The 15,101-nt window shown below is 41.4% G+C and overlaps 1 protein-coding gene across 1 annotated transcript in view; it reads right to left on the bottom strand.

Moving 5' to 3' along the window:
* LOC124805169 (neuropeptides capa receptor-like) overlaps positions 1-15,101 on the bottom strand; it is a gene marked incomplete at its 3' end in the record, with an annotated part of 1,111,251 nt that overhangs the window by 662,981 nt on the left and 433,169 nt on the right. The window contains exon 2 of the mRNA XM_047265654.1: positions 318-1,476. Coding sequence (XP_047121610.1) covers positions 318-615 — 298 coding nt within the window. The remainder of the gene's footprint in view (positions 1-317; positions 1,477-15,101) is intronic.

Below are 15,101 nucleotides of genomic sequence, written 5' to 3'. Positions count from 1 at the left end.
TTTACCGTAATAATACTAAACAGATAACTGTCAATGTTTAAGATACAGTTGTGAACTTATAATTAAATTTAGTTCTTGGAGCAGCACACATACTGAAATTCACCGAAACATTTCGGCCTGTCTCGACAAGTTTTGGATCTTGCTCCTGCTTGTGAAAATTTTTGCAGACGCCGATGTAATTGCTAGTGAAACTTGTTTAAAGAAGGAGACGGAAGAGGTGAGAGGTAACAACGTTCACCGGCAAAGATCGTGAAGCACTGATGTAGTAACATTTATGTTTGTGATAGTAGGCGCTGATAAAATTCCAGTGTACTCACCTAACAGGAGCAGTATGAGGTCGGAGATGGCGAGGCTGAACAGGTAGTAGTTTGTTGTGGTGCGCATGCTGGGCGAGCGTACGATGACCGCGCACACGGCCACGTTGCCGAGCACGCCCGTCACGAAGATGACGGAGTAGACGACGGTGATGGGCACCACCACCCACGGCGACAGGTGTTTGGGCCCGCGCGTCAGCTCCAGGTACTCGCGCACCGACAGAGTCTCGTTCAGCAGCGCCTCCGCCAGAGTTTCGTTCATGTCTGGAGGAGGCGTCGATATCGAAACCGTGATACCCATCGCGCTGCGCTCTCCGAAACACTGTAACTCTTACTACGTTTAACAACAGCGCATCTGTCTCACACAACACTGTTCCAACCAGTAAACACAAGCTTCAGTTTTCGATCCGAGGTAATCCAAAAGGAAACATACTTTCTGCTGCCTCTATCCGATATCTTCGGACACCCGGTCGAAAGAGATGAAGAACATCTTCATTAAGAATTGTTCAATGAATTTTTTATCGATAGCGGCATTACAATCGATTCACTACATCGAGAAGGGCATGAGTACATACACGCAGTTACTAACGGCGAGCAAAGAAAACTGAGCACCTAATAATATGAAGGTTTATGTGCTCTGTTGGTGATACTCAGATGTTGTCACGTCCTAGTGCTAATACTTAAGTGTAAAATCACTTTGCCCTTCGTAATACAGCGTGCTTGCCTTGTACTCATATGAATACCACAGATCGTCAAGCGTTTAGTCACTCACATATCTCAACGGCGACAACTTGGTACCGCAGTGCACACCAACACTACCGTCTTCTGATGTTATGAGGCATGGCGAACTCCACACTGCCAGTAGCACAGACCCCGTTTCGGACCGACAGGCGGTGTGACGTCGCTCTGCGAGCCGCGGGCGCCGTGTGCTGGATGCCTCGCCGGCGTGGCTCGGCTGAAACTGGTATCGCGGCTCCGGGCTCTACCGCAGCTGACAGCGACTGAGCGCTAAGGCCCGCACCATAAATTTGCGAGGCTACTTATCAGCGTCTACTGCATTGTCTGTGAGATGTTTTCATCCCGCTCGTCGGCTTCATTAGACGCCGCTAGTCTCTCACGTCGTCTGCGACCGAGAGGCATCATGTGGACAGTTCACTCCCCCCTGTAAAGAGAAATGCGAGAAGCATTACAAGAGAAGCATTATTTTACAGTAGTGGTTGTGTTTACAAAAAAAAAAAAATGGAAATTTGTGGTATGGTCTTATGGGATCAAACTGCTGAAGTCATCGCCGGCCGGTGTGGCCGAGCGGTTCTAGGCACCTCAGTCTGGAACCGCGGGCATGGATGTGTGTGATGTCCTTAGGTTAGTTAGGTTTAAGTAGTTCAAAGTTCTAGGGGACTGATGACCTCCGATGTTAAGTCCCATAGTGCTCAGCGCCATTTGAACCAATTTTTTGCTGAGGTCATCGGCCCCTTAGCTTACGCACTACTTAATCTAACTTAAACAAACTTACGCTAAGGACAACACACACACCCATTCCCGAGGGAGGACTCGAACCTCCGACCGGAGGAGCCGCGCGGCTCGTGGTAGGACGCCTTAGACCCCGTGGGTACAAGTGGCTGATGGGCTGACCAATACGAGCCATGAGCCATAATGAGATAGTAAGTGCAATAGGATCGTAACAGGCTGTGGTTCTTTTTTTTTCTTTTTTTTTAGGAATGGTAAACTGAATGGCAGAAGTGGATGAGAGCGGGCATCGCAGGAACACTTTAACACTGTAGTACGTAACCTTAATGTATAGCGTAGTTACATGAAAGATCGGTAAGAAATCCCGCCTAGTTCTAATCAGGTACTGTGAACCGCTTCCTACTTGCGGAAGGGACAACGAGTACCGAAATTGTTTCGGGAATCAAAACGCTTTTCGGCGTAAGTGTTACCAACAGAAGGAGTGTGTTCAAATCGCGTAGAGTGCGGTGTCTGGAGTTTAGTGGATGCGGAACGAATGTTTATGACGAACAGGGGTTGGAGGTTGGGGTGGAAGCCTTCCATTCTGACTGATGAACTGGTGAAAAAGTCGAAGAACAGCTGTTCATCAATAACGGCGATTGACAGTAGATCAAATTTCTACTATGTTTCAACAACTCTCCAGAACTCTATAATGCGAGATAGTCACAGAAACTCTGGGATACTGGAAAATGTGCGAGAGATGGGTCCCAAAACAGCCGATTGAGCAGCACAAGAAGACTCTTATCAGTAGCGCTCTCGAGGCTCTTGAACGACTTTTACTGGAATGGGAGCATTTTCTGAGTTTCATTCTGACTGTAGATGAAACACGGGTGGCTCATTGCACATCTAAGAGATAACGACAGCTTACACAGTTTCGTCACACCAGTTCTCCATCTACCACAAAAAATCATGGTCTCAGTATTTTGAGACCAAACCGGCATCATTTTGCTCTAATTTCTGCCTCAAGAGGTGGCCGTCAGTGCAAAACGACATTGTGAGACAAAAAAAATCAAAATGAGCATTCAAAACAAAAGCTGGGGAATAATGACGAGAGAGGTGTGTCTGCTGCACGAAAATGCTCGTACTCACTCATCCTTAGCCAATAAGGAGATGGCTGGGTTATTCTGATTCACTCCCCGTATTTCCCTAACTTGGAGCCGTCTGATTATCATCTTTTCATCTCCGTCAAGGCAGACACGAGTGGAATTAAATATTTAATTGACAAGCAGGGGCAGAAAGAGGTCCTGTAGTTGGGGAAGGAGCTGGTAGAAGAGTTCTTTGACGACGGCATAAAAAAGCTGGTGGCATGGCTCACCACATCCCTTGAACGGGATGGATATTATGTGGAACAATAGTCAGCAAGAGTATCAACAATACCCAGTAATTTTCATTAAAACACTTTTTCTAAGAACATGTGAACCTCTAGTACACATTCCATCAGAAAGTGTTTCACAGTTAAGCAATCGTACAACTACTACGCAGTGATTAAGAGGAGCTGTACCACCCAAAATGACTAATTTGACATTTTTACTTTTGTGTGGATTATGAAAATAGATCCCATTTTATGCTTAATTTGGTGTTCGTTTTATAGGAATATTAAAATATTTATTATTTTAAATGGTTACTTCAAAATAATGATCCACTGCCATTTCTGTGAATTTCGTTTTGCATGATTGGTGGAGAATAAACCCTGTTGTGGCTTGTTGAATACAAAACTTGATCGCATTAATCATATACAGAGGAGGATGTGCACCAGACTGTTGGAAGCAACACGGGTAATTTAGATGAAATGAAGATAGCTGTTTGGGCAATTTATTTCCACAAGTTGTCCACAAATGCTGAACCAATCACAACCTATGTTCCATTGAGTGGTCTAAACACCTGAAGGCAAAAGTGGAAGTTAAATTAGGAGCTCTCTCACACAAAATTGATATCAAATGCTGCTGTGCTTCCCATGAAACCTCTGTTTCAGAATCTTGCCCATCCAGAGCTGTCTGGAAAGCAAAACACACATATTGCTCACGAATTTTTTCACAATACTATATGATCAAGGATACCAAAAATGTTTCTATTGGAAGGCCAGTATTGGAACTTGATATTTCTGACAATGCTCTTACTTTTAATGACGACTATTCTGGGAGATTATAGATTTTGAAGGATCTTGGAATTCATAAAGGTTAAAACACTGCTAGAAGTATGATGATCTTGGACCAACTGCGAAACACGAAGGCAGGGATTGCAGCCAACAGTATGTCAAAAAAATGTAGATTCAAGGAGAAGGGGAAGTGTGGGGAAGATGAAGAAGGAGATGAGAACTACCAGCCAGAATAATGCTAACAAATTTTGTATGCGTTAATTGGCTGCGTATTAATTTTTTTCTTTGAAACCCTAATTTTTCAAAATTAAATTTTTTCAGTACAAATCCTCATATTTTCTCAGAAACTTTTAAATCTACAGCTACGAATTATTTACTACATAACATTACTAGCAGTGATTTACCACCACAAGGAGGCTCTTACTCATTGGTTGAAACCGGTCACCGTAATACATAAATTGTGATCAAGACTGTTTTTGATAGTAAATATTTGTAACACATTGATCACTGTTCACTCCCACAATGTATTCAAAAGTAATTGATATTTATATACTCAACAATTCTGAAAAACGTTGGCATTTATATAGCCAATTTCACATTGTCAAGATAGAGTGGTACGACTCCCCTTAACTGCGCTCTTGCGCACAACGTTAATTGTCTTGGATTCCGCAAAGAACCGTAATAAGGAAGATGATGAAGCAAATACACTTGCGAATTATGAACGATTGAGGAGGTCACAAATGTTTAAACACTTGAACACTTGCGACTTTCTATGAAGGTGTAAGTCAACACAGAAATCATCCTACCACGCTACTGCAGAGGAATGATCAACAGCGCTTCTGCGCCAAAAAGTGAATTTTTCAAAGCAGTCATCCATGAAATTAAGTATCGTTCGTGACAAAGTGACTATTGGCTTCTGTCTCGGGTTCTTCGGCCGACTTTCGTCTGATAATTTTACTGACCTTTCTCCAGCACGAGCGGCTGGCATTGTCAAAGCCGAGCTCGCGGCCGCAGACTACATGTACCTGGCGCGCCATCGTCCGAGGGCTTCTCCGCGGTAATTTCCGGTGCGGTTTTCCTCTTGCTACCTGCGACGGTCGTTCGCTGCAGCACAGGAAGCCAGGATCCGTTTACCTTAAGGCTTTCTTCTTTTTTGTTGAAACTGTTCCCGTGATTTTGTATTACTATACACTGAAAGCCCTTATAAGGAGGATATTTGTCTGATGTGATCGAGAAGAAACAGGAGTCAATTTAGAAGAGATAGGGGACCCGGTATTAGAATCAGAATTTAAAAGAGCTTTGGAGGATCAAAGACGGCAGAAGGGATTGATAACATTCCAACACATTTTCTAAAATCGTTGGGGTAAATGGTAACAAAACGACTATTCACGTTGGTGTGTAGAATGTATGAGTCTGGCGACATACCATATGACTTTCGGAAAAATATCATCCACAGAATTCCGAAAACGGCAAGAGCTGACAAGTGAAAGAATTATCGCACAATCAGCTTAACAGCTCATGCATCCAAGTTGGTGACAAGAATAATATAGAGAAGAATGGAAAAGAGAATTGAGGATGTGCTAGATAACTATCAGTTTGGCTTTAGGAAAGGTAAAGGCGCGAGAGAGGCAATTCTGACGTTGCGGTTAATAATGGAAGCAAGGCTAAAGAAAAATCAGGACACGTTCACAGGATTTGTCGACCTTGAAAAAGCGTTTGACAATGTAAAATGGCGCCAGGAGTTCGAAATTCAACGAAAAATAAGTGTAAGCAATAGGGAGAGACAAGTCATGCACAATATGTACGACAGCTAAGAGGGAATAATAAGAGTGGATGACGAAGAACTAAGTGCTCGTATTAAAAACGCTGTAAGACAAAGATGTAGTCTTTTGCCCCAACTGCTCAGTCTATACATCGGGGAAGCAATGATGGAAATAAAAGGAAGGTTCAGGAGTGGAATTAAGATTCAAGGTGAAAGGATATCAATGATATGATTTGCTGAAGACATTGCCATCCTGAGTGAAAGTGAAAAAGAATTAAATGTTACTTTAAATCCGTCTTGATTGCAATTTTTTTTTTTTTATTATTCATATGACCGGTTTCGGTTCATTCAGAACCATCTTCAGATCTGATATTTAAGTTACAGGAGTAACCCGTCCAATTCAGCAACTTTCACGAAACCGGTCATATGAATAATAAAAAAAAATAAATTTGCAATCAAGACGGATTTAAAGTAACATTATAAAATCACTGATTGCTGTTATCCCATAAGACATTATGTCTGTTTTTGCAGAGAATTAAATGATCTGCTGATCGGAATGGACAGTCCAATGAGTATACTGTATGGCTTGAGAGTAAATCGTAGAAAGTCGGAGATAATGAGAAGTAGTAGAAATGTGAACAGCGAGAAACTTAATATTAGGATCGATGGTCACGAAGTAGATGAAGTTAAGGAATTCTGCTACCTAGGCAGTAAAGTAATGAGTGACGGACGGAGCAAGAAGGACATCAAAAGCATACTAGCTATGGCAAAAAGGGCATTCCTGGCCAAGAGAAGTCTACTAATATCAAATATCGGCTTTAATTTCAGGACGCAATTTCTGAGAATGTACGTCCGAGTACAGCATTGTATGGTAGTGAAACATGGACTGTGGAAAAACTGGAACACAACAGAATCCAAGCATTTGAGATGTGGAGCTAGAGACGAATATTGAAAATTAGATGGAATGATAAGATAAAGAATGAGGAGGTTCTTTGCAGAATTAGAGAGGAAAGGAATATGTGGAAAACCCTGAAACGGAGAAGGGGCAGGATGATAGGACATCTGTTAAGACACGAGAAAATGACTTCCAAGATACCAGAAGGAGTTGTAGAGAGCCAGAACTGTAGAGGAGGACAGAGAGTGGAATACATCCAGCAAGTAATAGAGGACGTAGGTTGCAAGTACTACTCTGAGATGAAGAGGTTGGCACAGGAGAGGAATTCGTGGTGGGCCGCATCAAACCAGTCAGAAGACTGATGACCCAAAAATCGTCTCTCTGAACAAGCGGGTGAGATAGTGCTTCTCTACAGCCAGAACTTCCGTGTGGGCGAATTTTACTATCTGGTCGGTCTCCCACAGTGCGTGCTCTGCCACAGCCGATTTCTGCACCTGTCCCAACCTGCAATGTCGCTTATGTTCTTTGATCCTGATGTTGTTTGAACGTCCAGTCATTTCGACATAAACCTGTCGGCGTGTGCATTGTATGCGGTATATTAAGGACATTGTATGTGGGTCTCTTTTCTCCTTTGCTGATCGAAGATACTCTTTGATCTTCTTTGTCGGTTTGAAAAATCACCTTCACGCCGTGTTTGCGCAATATATGGCCGATTCTGTCCGTCACTCTGGGAATGTATGACAGAAAGGCCGTACCCGACTTTTTTTTTTTTTTGACTTGTCGCTTCGCCTCAGAACACTTTCCAGGTGTTGCATTTCTCGTCTGAGGTGCTGCTGCTAACGTATCCGTCCTGCTCGCGTTACGGGTGTACCAGTCATGCCTCTTTTCTGGCTCGGGAGGTGGTTTGATATATTGTGCAGGTATCGGTCCGTGTGTGTCGATTTTCGACACACCCTGTGGCCCAGGTTTTTCGCCGTACTTTGTGACCAGTACATCGAGAAGTGGTAGTTTTTATGTCCTTTACTATTTCCATGGTAAATTTTATGTTGGCATGGAGGCTGTTCAAATGTCTTAGGAATTCAACGAGCTTTGCTTCACCATGGCTCTACACAACGAAAGTAATATCGACGTATCTGTACCACACCTTAGGTTTACAGGTCGATAAGTCCAGTGACTATGCTTCGAAATGTGCCATGGAGAAGTTGAACACCATTGGAATAAGAGCACTACCCATGGCAACGCCTTCCAGCTCTTTGTAGAAATTGCCATTCCACATGAAATAGCTCGTGGTGAGACATGCATGAAAAAGCTTTGTGATGTCTTGCTTGAAAATGGAACCGATGTGTTCCAGAGAGTCACAAAGTGGCACTTTCGTAAGTAAAAAAACAATATCAAAGCTGACCTGGGCGTCATTTGGTGCAAGTTTTAGTTTCTTCAGCTTTTTAATGAAACGTCCCAAGTCCTTTATGTATGTGACAGTCTCCCCCACTTCGGTGGCTGGAGCAGATAGGCCACGTGTTTTGCCAGTTGATACGTTGGTGAGCCAGGAGCGCTAACAATCGGTCTTAGTTGAACGTTGTTCTTATAGATCTTAGGTAATTCATACAGCCGAGGTGGTAGGGCTTCTGTGTTGCGCAGGTTCCTCTGTATGTCCGTATGCCCGCTGGCAGAGAAGACGCCTTGATTAATCGATTCGTATTTTCGTCTGATACGCTGCGTCGGTATGTCGTCGGATCTAATAGGTCCTGCATATTTTGCTCATAATCTACGCTCTTCATTAAGACGGCTACATTTCCCTTATCATCAGGCAGTATCAATATACTCTTGTTGGCGTTGAGATTCTTAATAGCTTGTAGTTCTTCAGACTGCAAGCTGCTGGTTTTCTCGGTGCCACATCCTGGCTATTTCAGTGTGTATTTCCACTATTCTTTTACAAGGAACGGCCCGTATGGCCGCTTCGGTATCATCAATGATGTCCTCCATAGCTACAGTTCTCGGGGTGATAGCGAAATTCCCTCATTTTCTCCTTATTATTCGCGAGTAGATGGGATGTATTCTCATACGGCTCAACGTGGCCTCACATTAGAGTTCAGAAAATAGTACAGAAATTTCAGTTACGTTAGGCATATCAGCTTTAGTATTGAAATGTGTTAAAAATTTTAGCGATCTGAACATTGGAGCGTAAAAGTCACAAACTTTAACCATTAATTGTAGCGAAGAAATCTTATGCAACTAAGATCCACTAACTAGCAAATGCAGATGACTTCGCAATAAAAATAGGTATCAAATGAGAAAACAGCAAACGGGATTGGTCTCAGATGCTGAAGAAATTAAATTCCCAACATGAGAAATAGACGGAATTGCATATAAATAGACAAATTAGGTAGAAAAATAAAACTGAATGTCTTGTAAATCTGACAACCCAGAAGGGATTATAAATGTCACCAGCAGGTTTAAAATTAATGAAACGGATAGAGCTTACGATTTATCCAAAATAATTCAATAACAGTATCTTTAAGAACATAAAACCAAAACACCACAATCTAGTAGTAATACCGAAATGATTGCATGAGTGCAACTAATTAAAACTGGAGTACAAGCTGGATACACGATGTACTTGAAATACCAATGATTGGAAAAATAATGTATGCAATATAAAAGAAGCATTAAGAGTAGGTACAAAATATAGATAGAATATCTAAACAAAAGAAATCTTTTTACCTTGTATGTATAACAAATTAGTGAAAACAATTAAACGAAAAACAAGTTCCTTTATTTATGGAGAAAGAATAAGGAAAGGAAAGAAGGTTAGGGTTCACCGTAGCCGGTATCTTAGGAATAAGGACAAAATGGGAAGAAATAACATGAAGCAATCTGAAGTGAAAGATACACTTCTAAAGTACATCATAAACACAAGATAGGAAAGGGCGACAGAGAAAAGAAATTCTGATAAAAATGATACAATATGTCAGCTACAGAAACGGATATTGTTATTAGATAATATTTATTCAGTACGATGACGGAAAAGGTGTTATTTTACAGGGCGTATATTTTATGAGGACACATGATGTGTTACCTATGTAGTCACAAGATGAAACAAAGAAAAAACGGAAAAAATAATGTAATAAACATAAGCAATAAACTACTCCCAAAAACATTTAATTTTACTATGTAACAGTTTGTATTTTATTTGTAACAACTCAAAAGACACAGACGGTGCTTTAGGGAATATAGTTTTGAAACTAGGTACAGGATAATAAACTAGTAGCTAGCATCAGTTGTAGTCTAGAATTCTTCTACCGTAACACAGTAATTTTGAAACCACACTAATTCGATTCTGCTACACTAATGCACCGCAACGTAGTATCGAAGACGGTTACGCTTTCGTAGAGAGGTGAATCATGTTGCTGTAACTAACTGCCAGATTAAAAGTCTGCTGTTTTCTGCATCACTTAAGGAAATATAATTCCTCCGAGCAGGAAGTTACAACAAAAGGTGTGTTGTATCGATTCTTTAATCTTCCTACTGAGTATCGGTCGAGGAGGCAAAGAAGTTCCAGAAAGAAAGGATATAGCTCGTCGAGGATTCGTTTTGAAAGAGCAGTACTCTTACAGAGGTGCTCAACAACCTCTTGTGAGAGACGATGTAAGTGGAGTGCAGTACTTCACGATGCAGTTTGTAGGTAGACTTATGGAGCGTTCTTTCTACGAAGTGGACGAAAATATTACTTCTTGCCTTATATATCTTACGAAACAACGTCGCCTGAAAAACTAGAGATATTACCGGCTTACCGACGGTTGCTCCTCCGACACAATATGGGACTGGAAAAATAGGAAATAATAGTAGCTACCAGAAATAACCTCGACCAGAAACCTTAGGGTTGCAGAACACGTATGCCTAAGTAGTTGTCACAACATTTATCACGGAGGAGAAGGTACACAGCAAGATTCAAATCTGTGTCGCGAAAATTATACAGCCGGTTGAGGATAGAAAACTTTTTTATGGAACTTGTGATCATTGGACGGAAATGACTATTTTAGAATCTGAACGTGCAGTGTGTCCGAGGCACGTGTCAGAAAGCATCTTATGGCTAATCACACACAATGGACAGCATTGGTTATGCTACTTTTACGACTACTCCAAAAGCACTTTGTTGTATCCGCGGTAGTGGTAATCACTGTATAGCTTTAACAAGGGGCTGTTGAAGATGTGCCATCACTCTCACCTTGCTGAGATGCATTTAATGTATGTTAAGTAGAATATACCCCTGTAATACCAAACGAGTATACTGATACAGAAAAAGGTCATGGAACGGGGGCACATAGCTAGCTAATCAAGATTCCCGTAAAAGAATTACTAGCGCAGTGGCACTAATGAGAGTGTACGGCGTTGTGTAAGAGTAGACTCATCAAGAATTATCTGCAGAACTACCCGTGAAATTCATACAGGGAAGAGTTCAGTTACAAATTACTTGTGGATCAATTAATACGCTCTATCATAATGAAGTAGTGGTTGTTGTTGTCTTCAGTCCTGAGACTGGTCTGACGCAGCTCTCCATGCTACTCTATCCTGTGCAAGCATCTTCATCTCCCAGTACTTACTGCAACATACATCCTTCTGAATCTGCTTACTGTATTCGTTTCTTGGTCTCCCTCTACGATTTTTACCCTCCACGCTGCCCTCCAATGCTGAATTTGTGATCCTTTGATGCCTCAGAACATGTCCTACCAACCGGTCCCTTTTCTTGTCAAGTTGTGCCACAAACTCCTCTTCTCCCCAATCCTATTCAATACATCCTCATTAGTTATGTGATCTACCCATCTAATCTTCAGCATTTTTCTGTGGCACCACATTCCGAAAGCTTCAATTCTCTTCTTGTCCAAACGATTTATCGTCCATGTTTCACTTCCATACATGGAGACACTCCATACAAATACTTTCAGAAACAATTTCCTGACACTTAAATCTATACTCGATGTTAACAAATTTCTCTTCTTCAGAAACATTTTCCTTGCCATTGGCAGTCTACATTTTGTATCCTCTCTACTTCGACCACCATCCGTTATTTTGCTCCCCTAATAGCAAAACTCCTTACTACCTCAAGTGTCTCATTTCCTAATCTAATTCCCCAGCATCACCCGACTTACTTCGACTACATTCCATTATCCTCGTTTTGCTTTTGTTGATGTTCATCTTATATCCTCCTTTCAAGACATTGTCCATTCCGTTCAACTGATCTTTCCAGTCCTTTGCTGTCTCTGACAGAATTACAATGTCATCGGCGAACCTCAAAGTTTTTATTTCTTCTCCATGGATTTTAATACCTACTGCGAATTTTTATTTTGTTTCCTTTAGTGCTTGCTCAATATACAGATTGAATAACATGGGGGACAGGCTACAACCCTGTCTCAATCCCTTCCCAACCGCTGCTTCCCTTTCTAGCCCCTCGACTCTTATAACTGCCATCTGGTTTCGGTACAAATTGTAAATAGCCTTCTGCTCCCTGTATTTTACCCCTGCCCCTTTTAGAATTTGAAAGAGAGTATTCCAGTCAACATTGTCAAAAGCTTTCTCAAAGTCTACAAATCCTAGAAACGTAGGTTCGCCTTCCCTTAATCTGTTCCCTAAGATAAGTCGTAGAGTGAGTATTGCCTCACGTGTTCCAACATTTCTGCGGAATCCAAACTGATCTTTCCCAAGGTCGGCTTCTACCAGTTTTTCCATTCGTCTGAAAAGAATTCGCGTTAGTATTTTGCAGCTGTGACTTATTAAACTGACAGTTCGGTAATTTTCACATCTGTCAACACCTGCTTTCTTTGGGATTGGAATTATTATATTCTTCTCGAAGTCTGAGTGTATTTCGCCTGTCTCATACATCTTGCTCACTAGATGGTATAGTTTTGTCAGGATTGGCTCTCCCAAGGCCGTCAGTAGTTCCAATGGAACGTTGTCTACTCCCGGGCCCATGTTTCGACTCAGGTCTTTCAGTACTCTGTCAAACTCTTCACGCAGTATCGTATCTCCCATGTTATCTTCATCCACATCCTCTTCCATTTTCATAATGTTGTCCTCAAGTACATCGCCCTTGTATAGACCCTCTATATACTCCTTCCACTTTTCTGCTTTCCCGCCTTTGCTTAGAACTGTGTTTTCATCAGAGCTCTTGATATTCATACAAGTTGCTCTCTTTTCTCCAACGGTCTCTTTAATTTTCCTGTAGGCGGTATCTATCTTACCGCTAGTGAGATAAGCCTCTACATTCTTACATTTGTCCTCTAGCCATCCCTGCTTAGCCATTTTGCACATTCATACAAGTTGCTCTCTTTTCTCCAAAGGTCTCTTTAATTTTCCTGTAGGCAGTATCTATCTTACCCCTAGTGAGATAAGCCTCTACATTCTTACATTTGTCCTGTAGCCATCCCTGCTTAGCCATTTTGCACTTCTTGTCGATCTCATTTTTGAGACGTTTACATTCCCTTTTGCCTGCTTCATGTACTGCGTTTTTACATTTTCTCCCTCCATCAATTAAAATCAATATTTCTTCTGTTACCCAAGGGTTTCTACTAGCCCTCGTCATTTTACCTACTTAATCCTCTGCTGCCTTCACTACCTCATCCCTCAGAGCTACCCATTGTTCTTCTACTGTATTTCTTTCCCCCATTCCTGTCAATTGTTCCCATATGCTCTCCCTGAAACTCTGTACAACCTCTGGTTTAGTCAGTTTATCCAGGTCACATCTCCTTAAATTCCTATCTTTTTGCAGTTTCTTCAGTTTTAATCCACAGTTCATAACCAATAGATTGTGGTCAGAGTCCGCATCTGCCCCTGGAAATGTCTTACAATTTGAAACCTGGTTCCTAAATCTCTGTCTTACCATAATACAATCTATCTGATACCTTTTAGTATCTCCAGGATTCTTTCATGTATACAGCCTTCTCTTATGATTCTTGAACCTAGTGTTAGCTATGATTAAGTTATGCTCTGTGCAACATTTTACCAGACGGCTTTCTCTTTCATTTCTCTCTCCTAATCCATATTCACACACTATGTTTCCTTCTCTCCCTTTTCCTACACTCGAATTCCAGTCACCCATGACTATTAAATTTTCTTCTCCCTTCACTACCAGAATAATTTCTTATATCTCATCACACATTTCATCAATTTCTTCATCATCTGTAGAGCTAGTTGGCATATAAACTTGTACTACTGTATTAAAGATGGGCTTCGTGTCTTTCTTGGCCATAATAATGCGTTCACTATGCTGCTGGTAGTAGCTTACCCGCACTCCTATTTTTTTATTCATTATTAAACCTACTCCTGCATTATCCATATTTTATTTTGTATTTATAACCCTGTATTCACCTGACCAAAAGTCTTGTTCCTCCTGCAGCCGAACTTCACTAATTCCCATTATATCTAACTTCAACCTATCCGTTTCCCTTTTTAAAGTTTCTAACCTACCTGCCCGATTAAGGGATCTGACATTCGACGCTCCGATCCATAGAACGCCAGTTCTCTTTCTCCTGATAACGACGTCCTCTTGAGTAGTCCCCGCCCGGAGATCTGAATGGGGGACTATTTGACCTCCGGAATATTCTACTCAAAAGGACTCCACCATCATTTAACCATACAGTAAAGCTGCATACCCTCGGGAAGAAAAAAGAAGTAAGGATCACAAATAATTTCGACACCATATTTATAACTTATCAACGACTTAGAATTGCGGTAGTAGAACTGAACAGTTCCTGATACGTTAAGCTGTTGTATCAGTGTATAAATTTTTCATATCAATAGAAAATGTAAACATTCGTCTCCAGGTGTTACAACCTCATCCCAAAGCGTTCAGTTTGGAATGTTAAAGCATCGACTAAATTTTACCGATACGTTTTTGAGCAGCCTTTGTTATGCGTGACATGTGACCTATGCGCGTGTCTCTGCCTGCAGCTAAAGTGCATTGTTATGCAATTTGTGGTATCATTGCAGATAACCGTTGGACCAATTTCGCACTTAAAAATGTCAGTGAACTGTGACAGGAATGTTTGCTGCGAATTTTTGTGAAGGTCACAACTTCTTTGTCTTGAAAAAGCTCACGGTCCAAGTAGACCAATGGACAACCACGTTTCCACCTATTACAACAGTTTGGCGAGTACTCTGACGTAGGAAGCTCCTATATATACTGATACCCCTATTATGCAATCGTCAGAATTTCCTCTGTGGTTGTTGATGAACGATCGGTGGCCCTCCCAGACAAAGTCACTGCTATGTGTCTTTCTTTCATTTTTTTTTTTTTTTTGGAGAAAAGATACCTGGACAATTCATTTCAGTAGGGTACCGCCTTGGCCCACAGTATGTTTTCATGGAATTCACTACGATCCGTTGATCCATTAAATCACGTGGAAACTATTCTTGAGATATTTGGTAACAAATCCGATTTCATGTCGTGTATGTGGCGCAGTGTTACGACTGTCATGGGGATTTTGTTTTAAATACACGTCCGGTCAGCCAGACTTACTGTTTATGTGGTTTCCC

The sequence above is a fragment of the Schistocerca piceifrons genome, chromosome 7 (genome assembly GCF_021461385.2).
Source record: "Schistocerca piceifrons isolate TAMUIC-IGC-003096 chromosome 7, iqSchPice1.1, whole genome shotgun sequence".
NCBI lineage: Eukaryota > Metazoa > Arthropoda > Insecta > Orthoptera > Acrididae > Schistocerca > Schistocerca piceifrons.
Note: the sequence above shows the minus strand (reverse complement) of the source record. Positions and strands in the feature narration are given on the sequence as shown.